The 15,725-nt window shown below is 38.2% G+C and overlaps 1 protein-coding gene across 10 annotated transcripts in view; it reads right to left on the minus strand.

Annotated features, from left to right (window-relative positions):
- Positions 1 to 15,725, minus strand: part of SLC4A4 (solute carrier family 4 member 4) — a 445,649-nt gene that overhangs the window by 361,285 nt on the left and 68,639 nt on the right. For all 10 annotated transcript variants that reach the window (XM_058297298.2, XM_071216116.1, XM_071216109.1 and 7 more), the window contains one exon: positions 6,030 to 6,209. In XM_058297298.2, the coding sequence (XP_058153281.1) occupies positions 6,030 to 6,209 (180 nt within the window). The remainder of the gene's footprint in view (positions 1 to 6,029; positions 6,210 to 15,725) is intronic.

Raw genomic sequence — 15,725 nt, forward strand, 5'->3', positions numbered from 1 at the left:
AATAAAGATGAATGTACTACTGTTATACACAACAACCTGGATGGATTTCAAGTACATTATGCTGGAAAAAAGCAGCCTCGGAAAGTTACATACTGTATGATTCCACTCACATATCCTTCTCAAAGTGTCACCATTATTTAGAAGAAAAACAGATTGGTAGTTGTCAAGGAATTAGAGATGGGTGGCGTGAAGGTGGTGGAGATGGGGGGAAGTGCAGGGTTAGGGGATGTGACCATGAAGAGGAAGCATGAGGGATACCCTTGCAGTGACAGAACAATTCTATCTTGATTAGAGTGGTAGTTACACAAATATAAATGTGATAAAGTGGCATAGAACTTTATACACAAACAAACAAACACAGAGATGAGTGTATATGCAACTAGTGAAATCTGAATGAAGTCTATTAATTGTACCAATGTGAATTTACATGTTTTGCTTCCTTGTTTTTGTTTCCTTCCACTATATTTGCTTATGATTGTTTCTTTTAAGAAAATGGGGTCTCTCTACTTTTTTTGCAACCTCCTATGAATGTGTAATTATTTCAAAATAAAAAGTTAAAAAATGTGTCAAAAATATACAATTTAAATATAAGTGTATTTATGTATATATTTCACTCTGCAAAACTGATTTTTTTATTATTAACATATATTTTATTACCTATAAGACAGATTTAAAAACTTATGGCATTGCCATTTGATTTACTGTCAACTCTTTCTTTCCAGAGTTCAGATGACCTTTACATTAATCTTTGAATCCCTCATCATTCAATAGCAAGTTCTCATTTCACACACATTCCAAAGATGCCCTTGCCTCCTGCATAGACTCATTCTCTGCATATTCAAACTTCTTACAGAAAATTAAAGAAACGTTACTTTATGGTATCAAAATTCAGGGTTCTTTTCTGAGAACATTAAAACATCAAGAAAAAGTAGAAATGTGCCAAGAAGCATGAGGTAGGTGTGTGGGGGAGGATCCAGGGGTGTGGAACAGGAAAAGGGAAATCAAATGACAAAACAACACGTAACATTGGCTCTTACAAAAAGTTGCTCTGTTCATTTACCCAGAAACACCAAACCAAAGTAGCTGCCCATTTCTCTGTTTCGGTTTCCTGAATATAACTGGATCACCAACTGGCATCTATTGTTCCAGGCTCACAGAACAACACTCTCCAGCATAAAGTCGCCAGTTCTGGTATGCATCCAAAGAAATGAAAGAGTAACACAAGACTGAATGACCATCTGTGTGCACATACATAGTGATATGATTCCACAACGGGAAAGGCATGAGTGAGAGGCAGTGAGCACCTCCACACGCTGATGCATGTTCAAGCTTGTCGAGAAATAGATTACACATCAGATCAATAGGCTGAACAGGATGTTCTGTTTGTAGATGTATCTTTTAACATTTTACACATCTTCAGAGCCTCTGCAGTCACTAAGTGGCTAGTGATGATCCCATAAATATCCCAGGACACTAACAAAATGAGAAAGGCTAAAACCATTCATGGTGGGAAGCCATGTTATGGTGTCAGAACCTATCCCAGCGAGGACCACCTTCCCACCCACTTTTTGGGCAACCCTCAGATGGCAGCTGCTAACTTGGGGGAAAAAAGTGCGCAGTGGGGGAGGTAAAGGGTTATTTTTAAGAAAGAGCACAGTCTAACTTTTCTCTCCACCACCCACTCCACACCACCTCCTCATTCCCTTGTCTCTCCTCCTGCCTGCTCTTCCATGTCACTTTTCTCCCCCAGCCTCTCCCTCCCAGTTCCTCAGGGTACCACACTTCTCACAAGTATTTTCTTTCCTATGCCCAGAGCTGGGACACCAGCTCTGACACTACATTGGGAAGAGCAGTGGTACAAGGACTGGCAGCTTCCGCCAAACTCAGAGGAAGCTAGTTCGCTTCCTCCTCCAAACGTGGAATGATCAAAACATACATTCACTTTTTCAAAAATGAGTCTTGACACCAGAGCAGTGGAGAAAATAAAAAGCATCTCTGTTATAAGCTAAATGAACCCTTTAATTATGTCATCTTTGTGGTGTGCCTAAACACTGGAAGATATTTAGCTCCTCTCTTCTTATAAATGCACTTTACTATTCAATTTCATGACCCCTTTAACGTGGCTTCTGAAGCTGAGCTGCCTGAGGTCTGTCTGGTGAGCATTTTTAAGTGTAATATGATGAATCCCTGTGCCCTACGGATCAATGTCTTCCATTACCTGTGGACAAGCAATTTAACACACTTGGGAGTCATATATCCAGACCAAAATATCCCATTGGCAACAGTTAAAATAATGAGGCACTTTCTAAAGTGGGATATTCCAGATTTATGTGGCATGGGAGGAAGACAAAGAAGGGAAATATAAGATGATACTCATGGCTTAAAAACAAGAAAATCACCGAATCTCTATCTAGGCTGTGGGAAATATTTTGGCCGAAGAAAACAATGCCTATGTCTTCCTCGCACTGATCCCTTCATTCAATTACTGTACAGTGGACATTTATTAAGTATATACTACATGCCAGGCATTATTTTAGGTGCCAGAGATACCATAATAGGGAACAAGATAAACCTGATCCTTGCTCTCATTGAGTTTACAATTTAGCATGGACATAAGATAAAAACATAGGCTCAGAAAACTGCAGGCTGAAATATATACTATGAAGGAAATAAGTAAGGAGCTGAGAAAGAATAATATGGGGAACTTAATTTAGATAGACTAGTAAATGTCACCTGAAGAAGTGGCATTTAAAAGCTGGAACATAAAGGGAGAGAAAAGCTAACCAGAACAAGAATGGACTGACCGTTCCAGGAAGACACATTTGCAAGGGCAGAAAAGATGTGAGCAGCAAAGGACTGAAAAAATAAGTGTGGTTGGGCAGAGTGAGCAAGGAGAATGTGGTTCAAAGCAGAATTGGGGTGACATTGTGGGCCAGGAAGCCAAACTGAGATTTTATTCCAAGGGCATCAGGAAGTTTATAGCAGAGGACTAGCATGACCCAATTTGCATTTTATGAGAATCAGTGCTGCCTCCGTATGCAGAAAGTCTTGAAAATGGGAGTCTGTTGAAGTTATCTAAGCAAGAGATGTGATGGACTGGACCAGAATTTGGCAGCAAAACTGGAGAACAGCAGAGAGATGCATGACAATATAGAAGTAGAAACAACGGAAGTCATTGATGGATTGCATGCGGGTTGAGAGCAAAGAAAGAATAGAAGGGAAGTAGACTTGGCCCAGTGGTTAGGGCATCCATCTACCACATGGAAGGTCCACGGTTCAAACCCCGGGCCTCCTTGACCCGTGTGGAGCTGGCCCACGTGCAGTGCTGATGCGCGCAAGGAGTGCTGTGCCATGCAGGGGTGTGCCCGCACAGGTAGCCCCATGCGCAAGGAGTGCGTCCCGTAAGAAAAGCCGCCCAGCGCGAATGAAGTTCAGCCTGCCCAGGAATGGTGCCGCACACACGGAGAGCTGACACAGCAAGATGATGCAACAAAAAGAAACACAGATTCCCGTGCCACTGACAACAGAAGCAAACAAAGAACATGCACAACTCGGACAGAAGGGAAGGGGAGAGAAATAAATAAATAAATCTTTAAAAAAAAAAATCGAAGATCACTCTTACCAAGTTACTCTATTATGTGTTTTCTACCACCATTATAAGCATCATATATGCCTAGGCATATATGGGAATCTGATCTATGGGTTATGGTATGGCAATAGGCATAAGGAACTCAAACACGCCATATCCAAGATTCACAGAAACTGTATGCAACTATTCTTGAGAAAAAACAATGGTGCACTAGGCAGATATTTCATTAAATGACTTTCCCCAAAAAAACTTCATTAGGTTGGTGCCAGAGCCCTGTGGTTTCCCTAAAATCATAGGGTTCAATGTCTCTCTATATCTGGGTACAAATAATTCTGACTTTTAAGTAGAACTGCACCAGATAAACAGCTATCGATTCATCTAGTCTCCACCTTAAGCAGTGAAGAAAACACGGTCATTTCCAAAAGGACCTTTGCGTCAAACACATCAAAAGCATGTTTCAGCCTAACTTTTTGACCGACAGGGAAAAAAATTAACAGTCAAATGCAAATAAGTAATTTCCATATGGTCATTGAACAAGTTGGTTCTTAACCACTATCTGTCCATGTGACAGCTTCTGAAACGTAGCATACAACATAATGCATCATTACAGGAAGGAGACTTCTGTGGACAAAGAATGGATTACCTTGTTCATTTTACATGCTCTATTCAAACTGATCCCAAAATGCCGCAAAAAGTAATAGTATGTCTGTGGCTGACATATTTAGTCTCAGTACCTCTCTGATCTGTTCTTTCCTTCATATCTGAATATTACCGGCACTGTTTCCACTGCCCTTCCTAAAATGGTGATCTCAAAGGCCCTAAGGCCTATTTGTTCAGGAGAGTAGCTCTTTCCTTTCGATATTTAGAGTGATGATGCACTCTCGTTTTTCAATTGTAAAATGAGAGATGACTTGAGGGAGGGTGGAAGGGAGGGACGGAGGGATGGACAGACAGATGGAGCACACGTGAGAGCAAGCACATGCTAGAGAGAGAACCCCTGTCTTTGATTCTGGCATAGGCATCGCCAAGAGAGATAGTAAATCAAGATAAACAGTAGTAATTTATTTGGAAGTGGTTGCTATCTTTTGTTCTTCCAGATTATTAACTGTTACCATTTTATCTGCATTTCACAGACTTTGCTCAGAACAATCCCCATTATTTTAGTCAATATATGAACCATCACTTTCAGCAAGACTTCCCCCAAGCATTCCAGGGAAAAGTACATAACTAAAGTCTCCTGAAGTCCCTTCTAAGTCTTATGTTTATTCCAGTTCCTTTTCATTTTAGTGGTCCTCTCTGAATTCTTGTCAACTTTTTAATCTTTAATTCAGTGGTCCATCAGTATTGCTCTTCTCACCAGAGTACTTCTTAAGCTTCTTATGCCACCTGTTTAGGTCCACTTGTAAGATACAATATTCACATCAGTACGTTTCACACCCTCTTTAATTTAACTCTGGAAATTCACTTTTCAACACCCCTGAGCTGTTAATTCTAATAAGGCCTGTCATCGCCTGCAGTGACTGAACTTGATCTTTATCTGTGCCACCCATAATGCAGGTTCTGCAAATGTAGCAATGAGATGAAGAATGTAGAGATCTCTGCCAACATGAAAAGCCATCACTATGGAATTTCTGTTGGGGAATCTCTCCAAACTGGTATGTGTTTCTACTTCTTCCCCCTTCTACTGCATATATTCATTCTCACTTTAGTCGTAAGTCTACTCATAGAGCCAAATATTCTGCACATTAAAATAAGCAAAAAATAACATATATACATCTAAACACAAGTCCATCCTATCGATTCCAAGGAAGTTATTTGACTTCCTGCTATCCTGTTCATCATGACACTTGTATCTAATGTATGACAACTAATACTAAACATTCCAGAGCTGTATCACTCTATGCTCATCTCTGACTGACAGGATGCTTTCCCACTCTTCTCTTACATCCTCATACTGGCCCACAACCTGGTTAAATATCACTTAAATGCCCTGATATTTGGAAAGATGGTAGGTAGGTAGGTAGATAGATAGACAGACAGATATACACACACTCTCATTTTGACCTACTGTCTCAATAGAACTGATTTCTAAGCATAAATAATCCAAAAAGTCCTTTAAGAGTCTCTCAGTTACTCTTGACTACTGTGGCTACATAACAGCTGTTAATACTCTGCCCAACTTTACTACTCAAAATTCAGAATACACGACCAGGCCAAAATATTGTCAGATGCTTTTCTGATCACCTCAGCAAATCTTATCACAGGACCTCCTAGATCAACCTGCTGGTACAAGAAAACAAATTCAATAGACATTATCCTTTAGAGCAGCCCATTCCAACTTTATTGTATCCCTCCCCATTAGACACAAGATACTGAAAATATCTTCCCAAGGCTTTGGGAGTGCAGCAGAGAGAAGCACCAACACCGAGAGGGTACTCACTGAGAGGTTTTAGGATGCTGCTGCTCGATTCATCAGCATTTTCCACATCAGATTTGTCAGAGTAATTCTCAGAGATTCTTTCCTTTTCCTTCTTTTCTTTGTGTCCTGTCTTTCTCTTGTGACGTCTCCTTCTCCTATAGCTCTTTGGCACATGGACCCCGATGTAGATGGTGTGATGGCCTAAGGAACAGAGAAATCACCAGTCACTTCAAAACACATTCTCTGCTGGCCATAAATTGCACAAGATCCACAGGTCAAAAGAAAATACCAGTTAATTCAACATTACCATCCTATATTTGACAAACTTCAACCGGAAAAATAAAATTTAATTCAATCTGTTGGCTGGCACCAGGGTTCTGTGACAGTATACCCTATTGCTGTCCAGGTAGAATACTTTTGCTTAAAAAATGTTAAAAGGGAGCAGATGTGGCTTAAGCAGTTGAGCGCCTACCTCCCACATGGGAGGTTCTGGGTTCAGTTCCCAGTACCTCCTGAGAAAAACAAGCAAAACAAACAATAAAATCAACTCAGGGAAGCCTATGTGGCTCAGTGACTGAGTGCCAGCTTTCCACATACGAGGTCCTGGGTTCAATCCCCAACCCCCGGTACCTTAAAAAAAAAAAGTATAAAAAAATAAAAAGAATATTGAGCTGGAGGTCAGGAGTCCTTGATTCTGATCATATAAGTCATATGACCTAGAGCATGCCCCTTTACAACTCTGAGCTTCAACTTCATCATTTATATGAGGCTTAAAATGAGCAATCCCCAATGGCCCTTAGAGTTCTAACTTTCCATGAGTCTATGATTATATTGAGGAAGGAGCTGGGAAAGGAGCTCTTGGGGCTGTAAAAATAAAGAAATAACTCAAAGTTCAAGAAGTCATTCTGCTGGGGATAAGCTTTCACATTAAAACTTTTTTTACCCAATCAGCAGAACAGAACCTTAGAAATGGGGCAAACTGAGAAAACATAAGACATACTTGGAGAGAAGATTTTAGAAATACTCAAATGTTCACACTAGAAAACAGCTAAAATGAATGTCAGCTACAGTGCCATTCTCATTTTTCTTTTTTAGTTTCCAAAAGTTTCTAAAAACTAGTGTTGCAATGATAAAAATAAACGCAGCCCAGCAAAAATTGCCTTGAAGAGAAGGGCATGAGGAAAAAAGATTGTGAAATGCTATCAGTTCTCTGGATGGAAGGAGCTGCAAACCTGACAAGTGGTATTATTTTACAAAATCTGATAAGACAGAAAAAAAGAACTCAAAGTTCTACATAGTTTTGTATGTTTTTTAATTGGGAAAACTTTTACTTATTATACAGTATAACTTCTGTATGTAGGAAACACCGATTCAGAAACAACATAAACACATTTTTTTGAACTGCAAATTAGATTACATTATCTCACTTATAGGTTTCGTTCCACATTTCTGGAATTATCATGCCTTGATGGCAACTTCACAGTGCCACCAACAGTATTACATACCTTACAAGCAATATATGTACATACAGAATACCTAGTACAAATTGCTGTGAGTTACTTTTCACAGTAACTCATCAAGTATATCTAAAAACAACACAATACACAGGCATGTTCCCTTAAATTTACAATATTAAAGGAATTATATGCTCCTGCAAGAAAGAGGTTCCAACTAAGGAATGCAGAGCCCTATGTGACTGGGTTTAGAGTTCTGAAGAAAATGCCTGCTGTTTGGAATGAAGCTGGAGACATCTTTACAGGAAGCAGGATCCCCTCACACACACACATACACACACACACAGATGCACATACCAACTACTACAAAGTATAGTGAAATTCTCCCCATAGAATATTTATCAATGAGAAATTTATCATATCTAACAATTTGCAAGCAAATTGTTCTCATGGGAAAGCTATATTATACTAGGAAGTAGGAAATGTCTCAGAAATAACATGAGTTAAGAAAGTGTCAATTGTTTCCTGCTCTCCAGTTACTGAGGGAGTCCTGCAGATTTATCTCAAGTCAAAACAGTATAAGCAAATTCAAACAATTTCTTCAGTAAATCAAATGCTGAAAGATTGGTTGTCTTCATTCTGGAATTCGGGAAATATCATGAAAAAATTAAGAGTTTGGAAAGTTTTTTAAAACCTCTCATTTTCACATCTTATTAATTAACAGCAAATAAACAAAAATGATAATTAAGCTACATTAGCCATATTGATGATGTGCAGAAAGATTATTTTACATGTGTACCCAAATCTGCATAGTTCATTTAATCAGTTGATTTAAGAGGCAGTCTACATGAGCTGATAAAATTTTTTCTTTATTAGAGAAATTGTGGATTTACAGAGCAATCATGTACTACATAAGGCTTAAAATGTACAGGGTTCCTATTTGGAAAGATGGAAATGTTCTGGTAATGGATGGTGGTGATGGTGACACAATATTGTGAACAAAATTAAGAGCACTGAAGTATATATCTGAATATGATTAAAAGGGGAAATGTTAAATTGTATACATGTAACACAATAAAAAAAATTTTTTTAATCCACGAAACTGTACAAACAGTGAACCCTAAGTGAAATCATGGACTTTAATTAATGGCCTGATAGGATTTAAGGTAAGATATCTGGCTATGAAATGCTATTGTTGTCATCAACCTAATGAAAGAGAGTAATTCAGAGAGTCAGCCTTCAAACTCCATGGAAAGGAATGTACATTAACTTTCAGAACCTATTTTGAGTTGCCATCATCACAAAGATGGTACATGTTTGTTCATATAATGACCACAGTCACCCTTCCTGTGGTAGATTCACCCTATAGCCATCTCCTCCAGCTCCTGTGCCTCAGATGCCCCCCATGCTCACTTGGTCACACACTTTCACATAGGTCAGGAAGCTTTTGGAAAGACATTATGCTGTACTATGGAGTACTACAGTGCCCATATACCAAGCAGAAATGTGGTATCTATCAAATCACTGCAAGTCCCAGGCATTTTTTTATCAACTTAATTGTACAATACAACTTGAAGTGTACAATACAATGTTTTTAAATATATTTACAGAGTTGTGCAACCATTACCATAATCCAATTTTAGAACATTCCACCACTCCAAAAAGATCCCTCATGCCCCTGTGCCTTCATTCTCAAGTTCCACTCACAGCCTCAGGCAACCACTCTCAGGGCATTTTTGATATTCTCAATGAAGGCCTCTGTGAAGTCACAAATCTCTGATACCGCAAGTCTATGAACTTTTCATGTGGCTGTTTACAGTCCTGTAAATTGAATGTTCCCTGAGTGAGTAAGACATTGCCTTCCAAGAACTGCCAATGTAAATCATGGCAATGAGTTGAGCAATTCAAAATTTCAAAGCATCCTCCTCCTGCTTTCACACATTTCTGGTCACTAAATTTTCCTTTTCTGTCTCATGTTGAGATAGAGGAGAAGGATGCCAGTTCCAGGGCTAAGCAAATCTTTAGGGGCTCTGGGATAGTGGCTGCTGCTTTGTCTTTTACTTCTCAACCTCTCTTCACTTCGACTTCTTTGCCTGTAAGAGAAAGATGGCCTTGCTTTGGGAAATGGGGGTATGTAATGCTTTATCAAGATGATTACCAAATATTTAATAAGTTGCATGTGCACAGTAACAAAAATGCCAAAAGTAAGTAAAATGAGCTGGAATGGAGACAGTCTAACTGCCCCACAGGACACTTGTCCTTATGATCAATAAAAGCAGCATTACTAATGAAAAGAGGCTGTTGTTCATGAGAATATGCTGGGTGGAATGTAATATTTATTTTCTATTAAAATATCTCTACCTGTCTCAAAGATATATCAAAATACTGATGGCTATTTTTTAAATTATAACTCACGAAATGACAGCAAGGTCTTAGGAAAGCCACAGTGGTTCAGGGTATAGGATTACTTTACATATAAAATAAAAAGGAGAAACTTGACAGACAAGTTTTCCAACCCAGCAAGAGCTCAAAGAATCAGAGATAGCTGCATGCTTAACTTATGAAGAAATTTTAGGCTCAATTTTTTTTTTCTCTGCTAGAAATTCCAGTAAAAACTCCTTCCAAAGATAATGTAAAAAGAAGCAAAAAGTTTTTTTTTAAATACTTATAATTCATAAGGAAAAGGAGATTGTTTAAAATGTTATGAAAATAATGGTTACGTTCTCACTACTCAAAACTTCGTAAAGTAAGACTACCAGGATCTCCATTTGACAGTGTTCATTTAGGTGTGTAGTCAAAGGGCACACAGTCCTTCATTTGGCAGTGCCCTCAGTATCATGTGTTCAAATAAATACTCTGCATGCCTTCCTCTGACAGATGGTGCAAGTTCCCAACAAACCTGTGGGAATATCTCAAAATCCACAACATAGCCAGTACTACTGGGAAGAAAACATGACCTTCCTGGTTATCTCTGAATGTCAGAAATTATCACTACCTGATCCTAGTTTTTCCCATCCTCACCTGCTCCACCCCAGCTGCCAGTAGTAAGTATACTCTGAAGCTGTGGTGTCCAACTCTCCCAGTTCCTAAAATAATTCTAAAGGAACTGCATACTTCTGGGAGATTTGCTATAATGTTTTCAGGCCAACAAAGAACTCCTATACTTAGACAGCAACTCTGTAGTCATTCAAATTAAAGAGGCTTTCATAGATGTGCACTATATCCACCAAGGGTGATTTAGGACTGTGAAGGATTAAATTCATCAATAATTCCAAGCCAGAAAAGGATACTGCACACCAGCCACATTAAAATTTCTGTAGAAGACTGCATAGTTGAGACATATTAGCTCCTTCCTAGGAAACAGACTGCTTTTGTTTACTGTACATACAGATGCTAGCAACCATTTATTGAACACTTACAAATGTGCTAGGCACTGGCTAGGCATTTTATAACTCTACTGATTAAAGGTGGCTATTATTCCCAAGAAAGAGGTAAATAAAATAAGGTTTGGGGAAGTCAACCCAATGATGTTGTCACTAGCTAATCCAGTCTCCTCCTCATAAAATCCCACAGAAGAAATCTCTCTTGGGTCTCAATATAAAGAATAGTTGAGTGCTTCATTAGTGTTTTGGTATTTCTTATAATATATACTAAATTTATACTATAAATCTTACAACTAAGTGATTATGTTTCCCTTTTCATGATGACTGTTCAAAAGGGAAGAGACAAATTTTCAGTCAACCTGCAGTTTCATGATAGACATTTTATACACTAACCTCTCTCTTCCAACTTTTCAACCATTATTTTCCTTTCACTATACACTTTTTAGAATAAGGTAGCACACAAATATTTTTAAAATCTTAAATATCAGTACTATACTCTATCTAAAGAATCACCAGAGGACGGGTAAAATCTTTGCCCAGAAATATATCTTTCCCACAGTCCCTTCCCACCTACCTCCACCCTCTACCTCCAGCCTCCTACAGACCTCTCTAATTAAACACTGAAGGATGTTCCAAATGTAATTTTTAGCCACATTGTTACTCTTTCTATAATCAACTTCATTTCTGTTCTCCCCAGTTCAAAGAAAAGATTCCACTACACTTGGCACTTTAAATCATTCTTTCAGAACTAATCAGCAATACTCCCAAAATATAAGTTAAACACTACCTTCCTAGGCTTATCTAAGGTAACCTGATCATATGCCAAGATGGCTAAAATATGTTCTACTATTGCCAAGAGAGATGTAGGGAAAACAGAATTAAGAAAGATTTTTTTTAGTATTATAAAAAGAAAAATGCAGAAGAGGAAGAAGGAGTGTCAGATATAAAAAGATGTAAAGATTTTATGTTTTAGACCCAGAAATCTCAATTAGAAGTACATGCTTAAGAAAAATTAGACAGAATCATAATATGATGCCCAGACATTTAAAAAGGTTGTGTTTGGCTCTTATATAAATAAGAAATTGAGCACTATGCAAAATCCTAAACACTTTAATAAATGAAATACAAATAGATTGCTTAGCTTATTACTCACAAACTCCTGAGAGTATCCATAAGAAGCTCTAACAAGACATAATCAAATTAGCATTGCAAATTTGCTCAGGCACAAATACCAGCTCAGGAAAAGAAAACCCCCTTCAAAAGGCATGGTATAATTTTGCAGTTAATGGGGTAAGTCAACACTTTATGAAATTTTGTATGAGGGTCCAGACACATAATACTACTCAAGACAAGGGATGATGTCTCTATCATTATATTTTGGATAGGGGCAATTTTTTACATATAAAATAGAGTGTATTGGTTTATTTGTAGATAATTACATATTACATATATACGTAAGTTTATTTATAGATAATTACACATTACATATATGATATATTTATAGATAATTATGAAGATTGATGAATAATTTAATTTCATGTAAGTGCTACCAATTACACATAGGATCAGGCAGGCAAGCAAATAAACCGCATGGGAATTTTGTGAACCAAAAGTGTCCCAGAAATCCTTAAAGCACCTTAGGTTAGAGGAAGGCCAATAAAAAATTTTAACTTGTTAATCAGTGTTTTCTGAGCATAAGAAATTTCATATTTAATACTTGATGATAAAAAGATAATATCTAGGCAAGAACAAACAACTACAGGAAAAAGGTACTATGAATGAGGCAAGCTTATGGTTGCTCAGCTGGACTCCTGTCCTTTAGCTCAGCAAACTCGTACATCTGTCCCCTAAGTGCTCATTTGAGCAAAATTGTTCTAATTATAGTTTTTCAGGTAAGGTGAGAACCCTAAGGCCACACACTGAGGTTATGTTTCCATAACGGTTTCCATTACTAATAGCTGATAATGGAGGGAAAAACTGACCAATACAATAAAAAGCCCATATTAACAAATATTTTTAAAGAAGTACAACTTAATTATGTTCAGTAATCATCAATTATTTGAAATTATCTACACCAAGAAAACAGGAATTAAAGGTACTAGTGGAACCTATCTTAATGAATAAATAAGCTTACCCTTTATAAATTGCAAATCCTGAAGTGCTTTACAATGTCTAAAAAATCAGCTCTCCAAAGTAATTTTAATTTTTCCCAGCAAAATTTCTTTTATATCCATATCTATAGGTATAAAATGTATCTATATTTATATCTATATGTCTATATCTACAAAGATAGAGATAAAGACATAGATATTTATATGGGCAATCCCATTGAAATAAGGCTGGTAAAGCACTTCCCACTGTGTCTGATACACAGTGTTGTTCCTTTTTTTCTCCCTTCCCTTTCCAAAGGGGGGAAACCAAAGCACTAATTCAAAATCTCATTCCCATACACCCAATCCCTGATAATAATCCATGAATCCCCACTGTTCTCTAGCAAAATCACTCTAGTACATTCATCCTAAACATCTGAATGTAACTCATCCCTTAGGGAGCTGTTTCAGTCATCATACAGAGTGCAACAGAGCTGACATCTTCCGTAACTTTAATATTCCCTCCCTCAGACCAAAGCAAGTTCCTGGAAATCTCCACCCTGCTCTGGGCAGAGTTTCCCCAAGAGCTTTCACAGAGTTAGTGCCAACCCTGAAGACCTGGGTTTGTCAGTTCTTTTAGTTGACAGGATGGAGTAGAGGAAGTCAAAAGGCCCAGGAAGGCAGTGCTAAGAGTGAACAGGAACCACCCAAAAGAAAGAGATTAACTTTCCACTCATCCTGTGTGAAAGTTTGAAGCTTTTTGTTTTCCCAGAAAAGAACATTTTCTTAAAGTTAATCCGTTCTTGTGGTTGTAGAAACCTTTAATTGGATTGGATGCAGTTGGAAAGCCTCTGGATTACTTCAATGAGGTGTGACCCAGGATGGCTCTTGGTCCTCTTGCTGGAGTCCATTATAAATGGGAAAAACATAGAGATACACAGAAAAAGCCAACAGAGACAGAGAAACCCTGAGGCTGAGAGAGGTCATGGAGGCCAAAGGCTGAAATCAGTGGAGCACAAAGTCTTAGAAAGAGACCCCCTGAGAGGCTCAAAGAGAGAAGGCATGGAAGAGAGGGGAGAGATGAACTTTATGTCTGCTTGCCCATAGCTGAGCCTGAAGAGAAAGTAAGCCTGGAAAAGAAAGCAGAGACCCAGACTGGCAGACCTGTCATTGTGCCTTGCCATGTGGCAGAAATCCAGGGATCACCAGCAGCCAATCTTTGGTGAGACAGCACCTCTGATGATGCCTTAATTTGGATACTTTCACCACCTACAACTGTAAGCTTTAAACCTAATAAATTACATTATAAGAGCCAACACATTTCTGGTTCATTGTTCCCAGCAGCCTTTAGCAAAATAAAACATCCTGATACCCTCGAACCCTGAAAGGAGCTGGTAAATTTTAATGTGCAGTACATATGTAGTCAAACATGAAGAAATAGCAGTTATTCCAATATTCCATTATTTCTCTTCTGGTCACCACATGGACAGCTGAATAGGAACTAGGGTTGAAAGATACAAAACAGGGGTACAGGTGTAGCTCAGTGATTGAGTGCCTGCCTTCCATGTATGAGGCCCTGGGTTCAATCATTGGTGCCTCCTTTAAAAAAAAAAAAGGAAGATACAAAACAGTGGCTAATCCAATGGTTATTAATAACTGTATTTGCAAAGCAGCCGGAGAAGCAGGTTAGGAAGACACATAAATGCACACATTCGCACCACCATTCCAACCACTCTCTTCAGCTCTGAATCTATTATAATAATGTTTCTCTTTTTTGCCATGGCCTAAACCTAAGTATAGTTTTCAGTTGCTATAGATAGATAATACAGTTACTGCATTCATGGCTAATCAGGCACCAAACACTTAATATTAGTTCACAATTATTCTCTTCCTTCACATAAATGTATATAGGTAAATGAAATAGGGATAATGCATTAGGGCTTATAACAATGAGCCAGAACTAGAAAGGTGCTAAAAGACACTTATTTGGTCTGGTTAATCCCAGTCTCAGAATCTTCATAAATATCATTCTTCAGATTCACCCAGAGAAAAGGAGGACCACATTCACTGACATGCCCACATGTAATCATACTTTTAGAGCAGAAGTTACTTAAACAGCATCAGGTTCAACCTCTTCATTTACCAATAAACAAACTAAACTAAAAAACCAGTTAACAATGTACAAAGACTAGGACTCTGACTCTGAGGTACATATGACTTCCTTTCCCATTTCTTCAAGTACTGGCCCTACCCACCACCATTCCCATCTTTCAATATCTGCAAAAAACAGCCAAAAAAAAAACTATTAGTCCTTTCAATTTAGTAATTATCTAAGGGGGGAAAAAAGGTGACTCGGGAATTCCCTGATTCATTTTTCTCTCTTATAATCACATGACAAGTTTAAATCCACAATCCTCAGCTCCAGAAGCTTCTTGAGAGTATGAAGATGATCTAGCTCTGTCATATGTACTGACTACCTGGGGTTGTTCAAACAATGAGACCAGCCAAGCTGTGTCCTCTTTCTCTCTCACCTTTCTACAAACTCGTCCAACAGCTTTTATTCTACTCTTTCCAGGTCTTCCCACTTCCTATTCCAGATGCTGTTTCTAGTCCTCATCCATTTCCCTCTTTCTATTTTCCTTTCCCTCTCAAAGACAACAGACCTCAAGCACACTTTGTTGGAATGAGCACTGCTCTTGAATATTTAGGAAACCTGAGTCCTAGTCCTAGTTATTTTAATTACTACCAGTGTTAATTTCAGTAAATCACTTAAATCTTTCCATGAATTAT

This window comes from Dasypus novemcinctus, chromosome 1 (genome assembly GCF_030445035.2).
Source record: "Dasypus novemcinctus isolate mDasNov1 chromosome 1, mDasNov1.1.hap2, whole genome shotgun sequence".
NCBI lineage: Eukaryota > Metazoa > Chordata > Mammalia > Cingulata > Dasypodidae > Dasypus > Dasypus novemcinctus.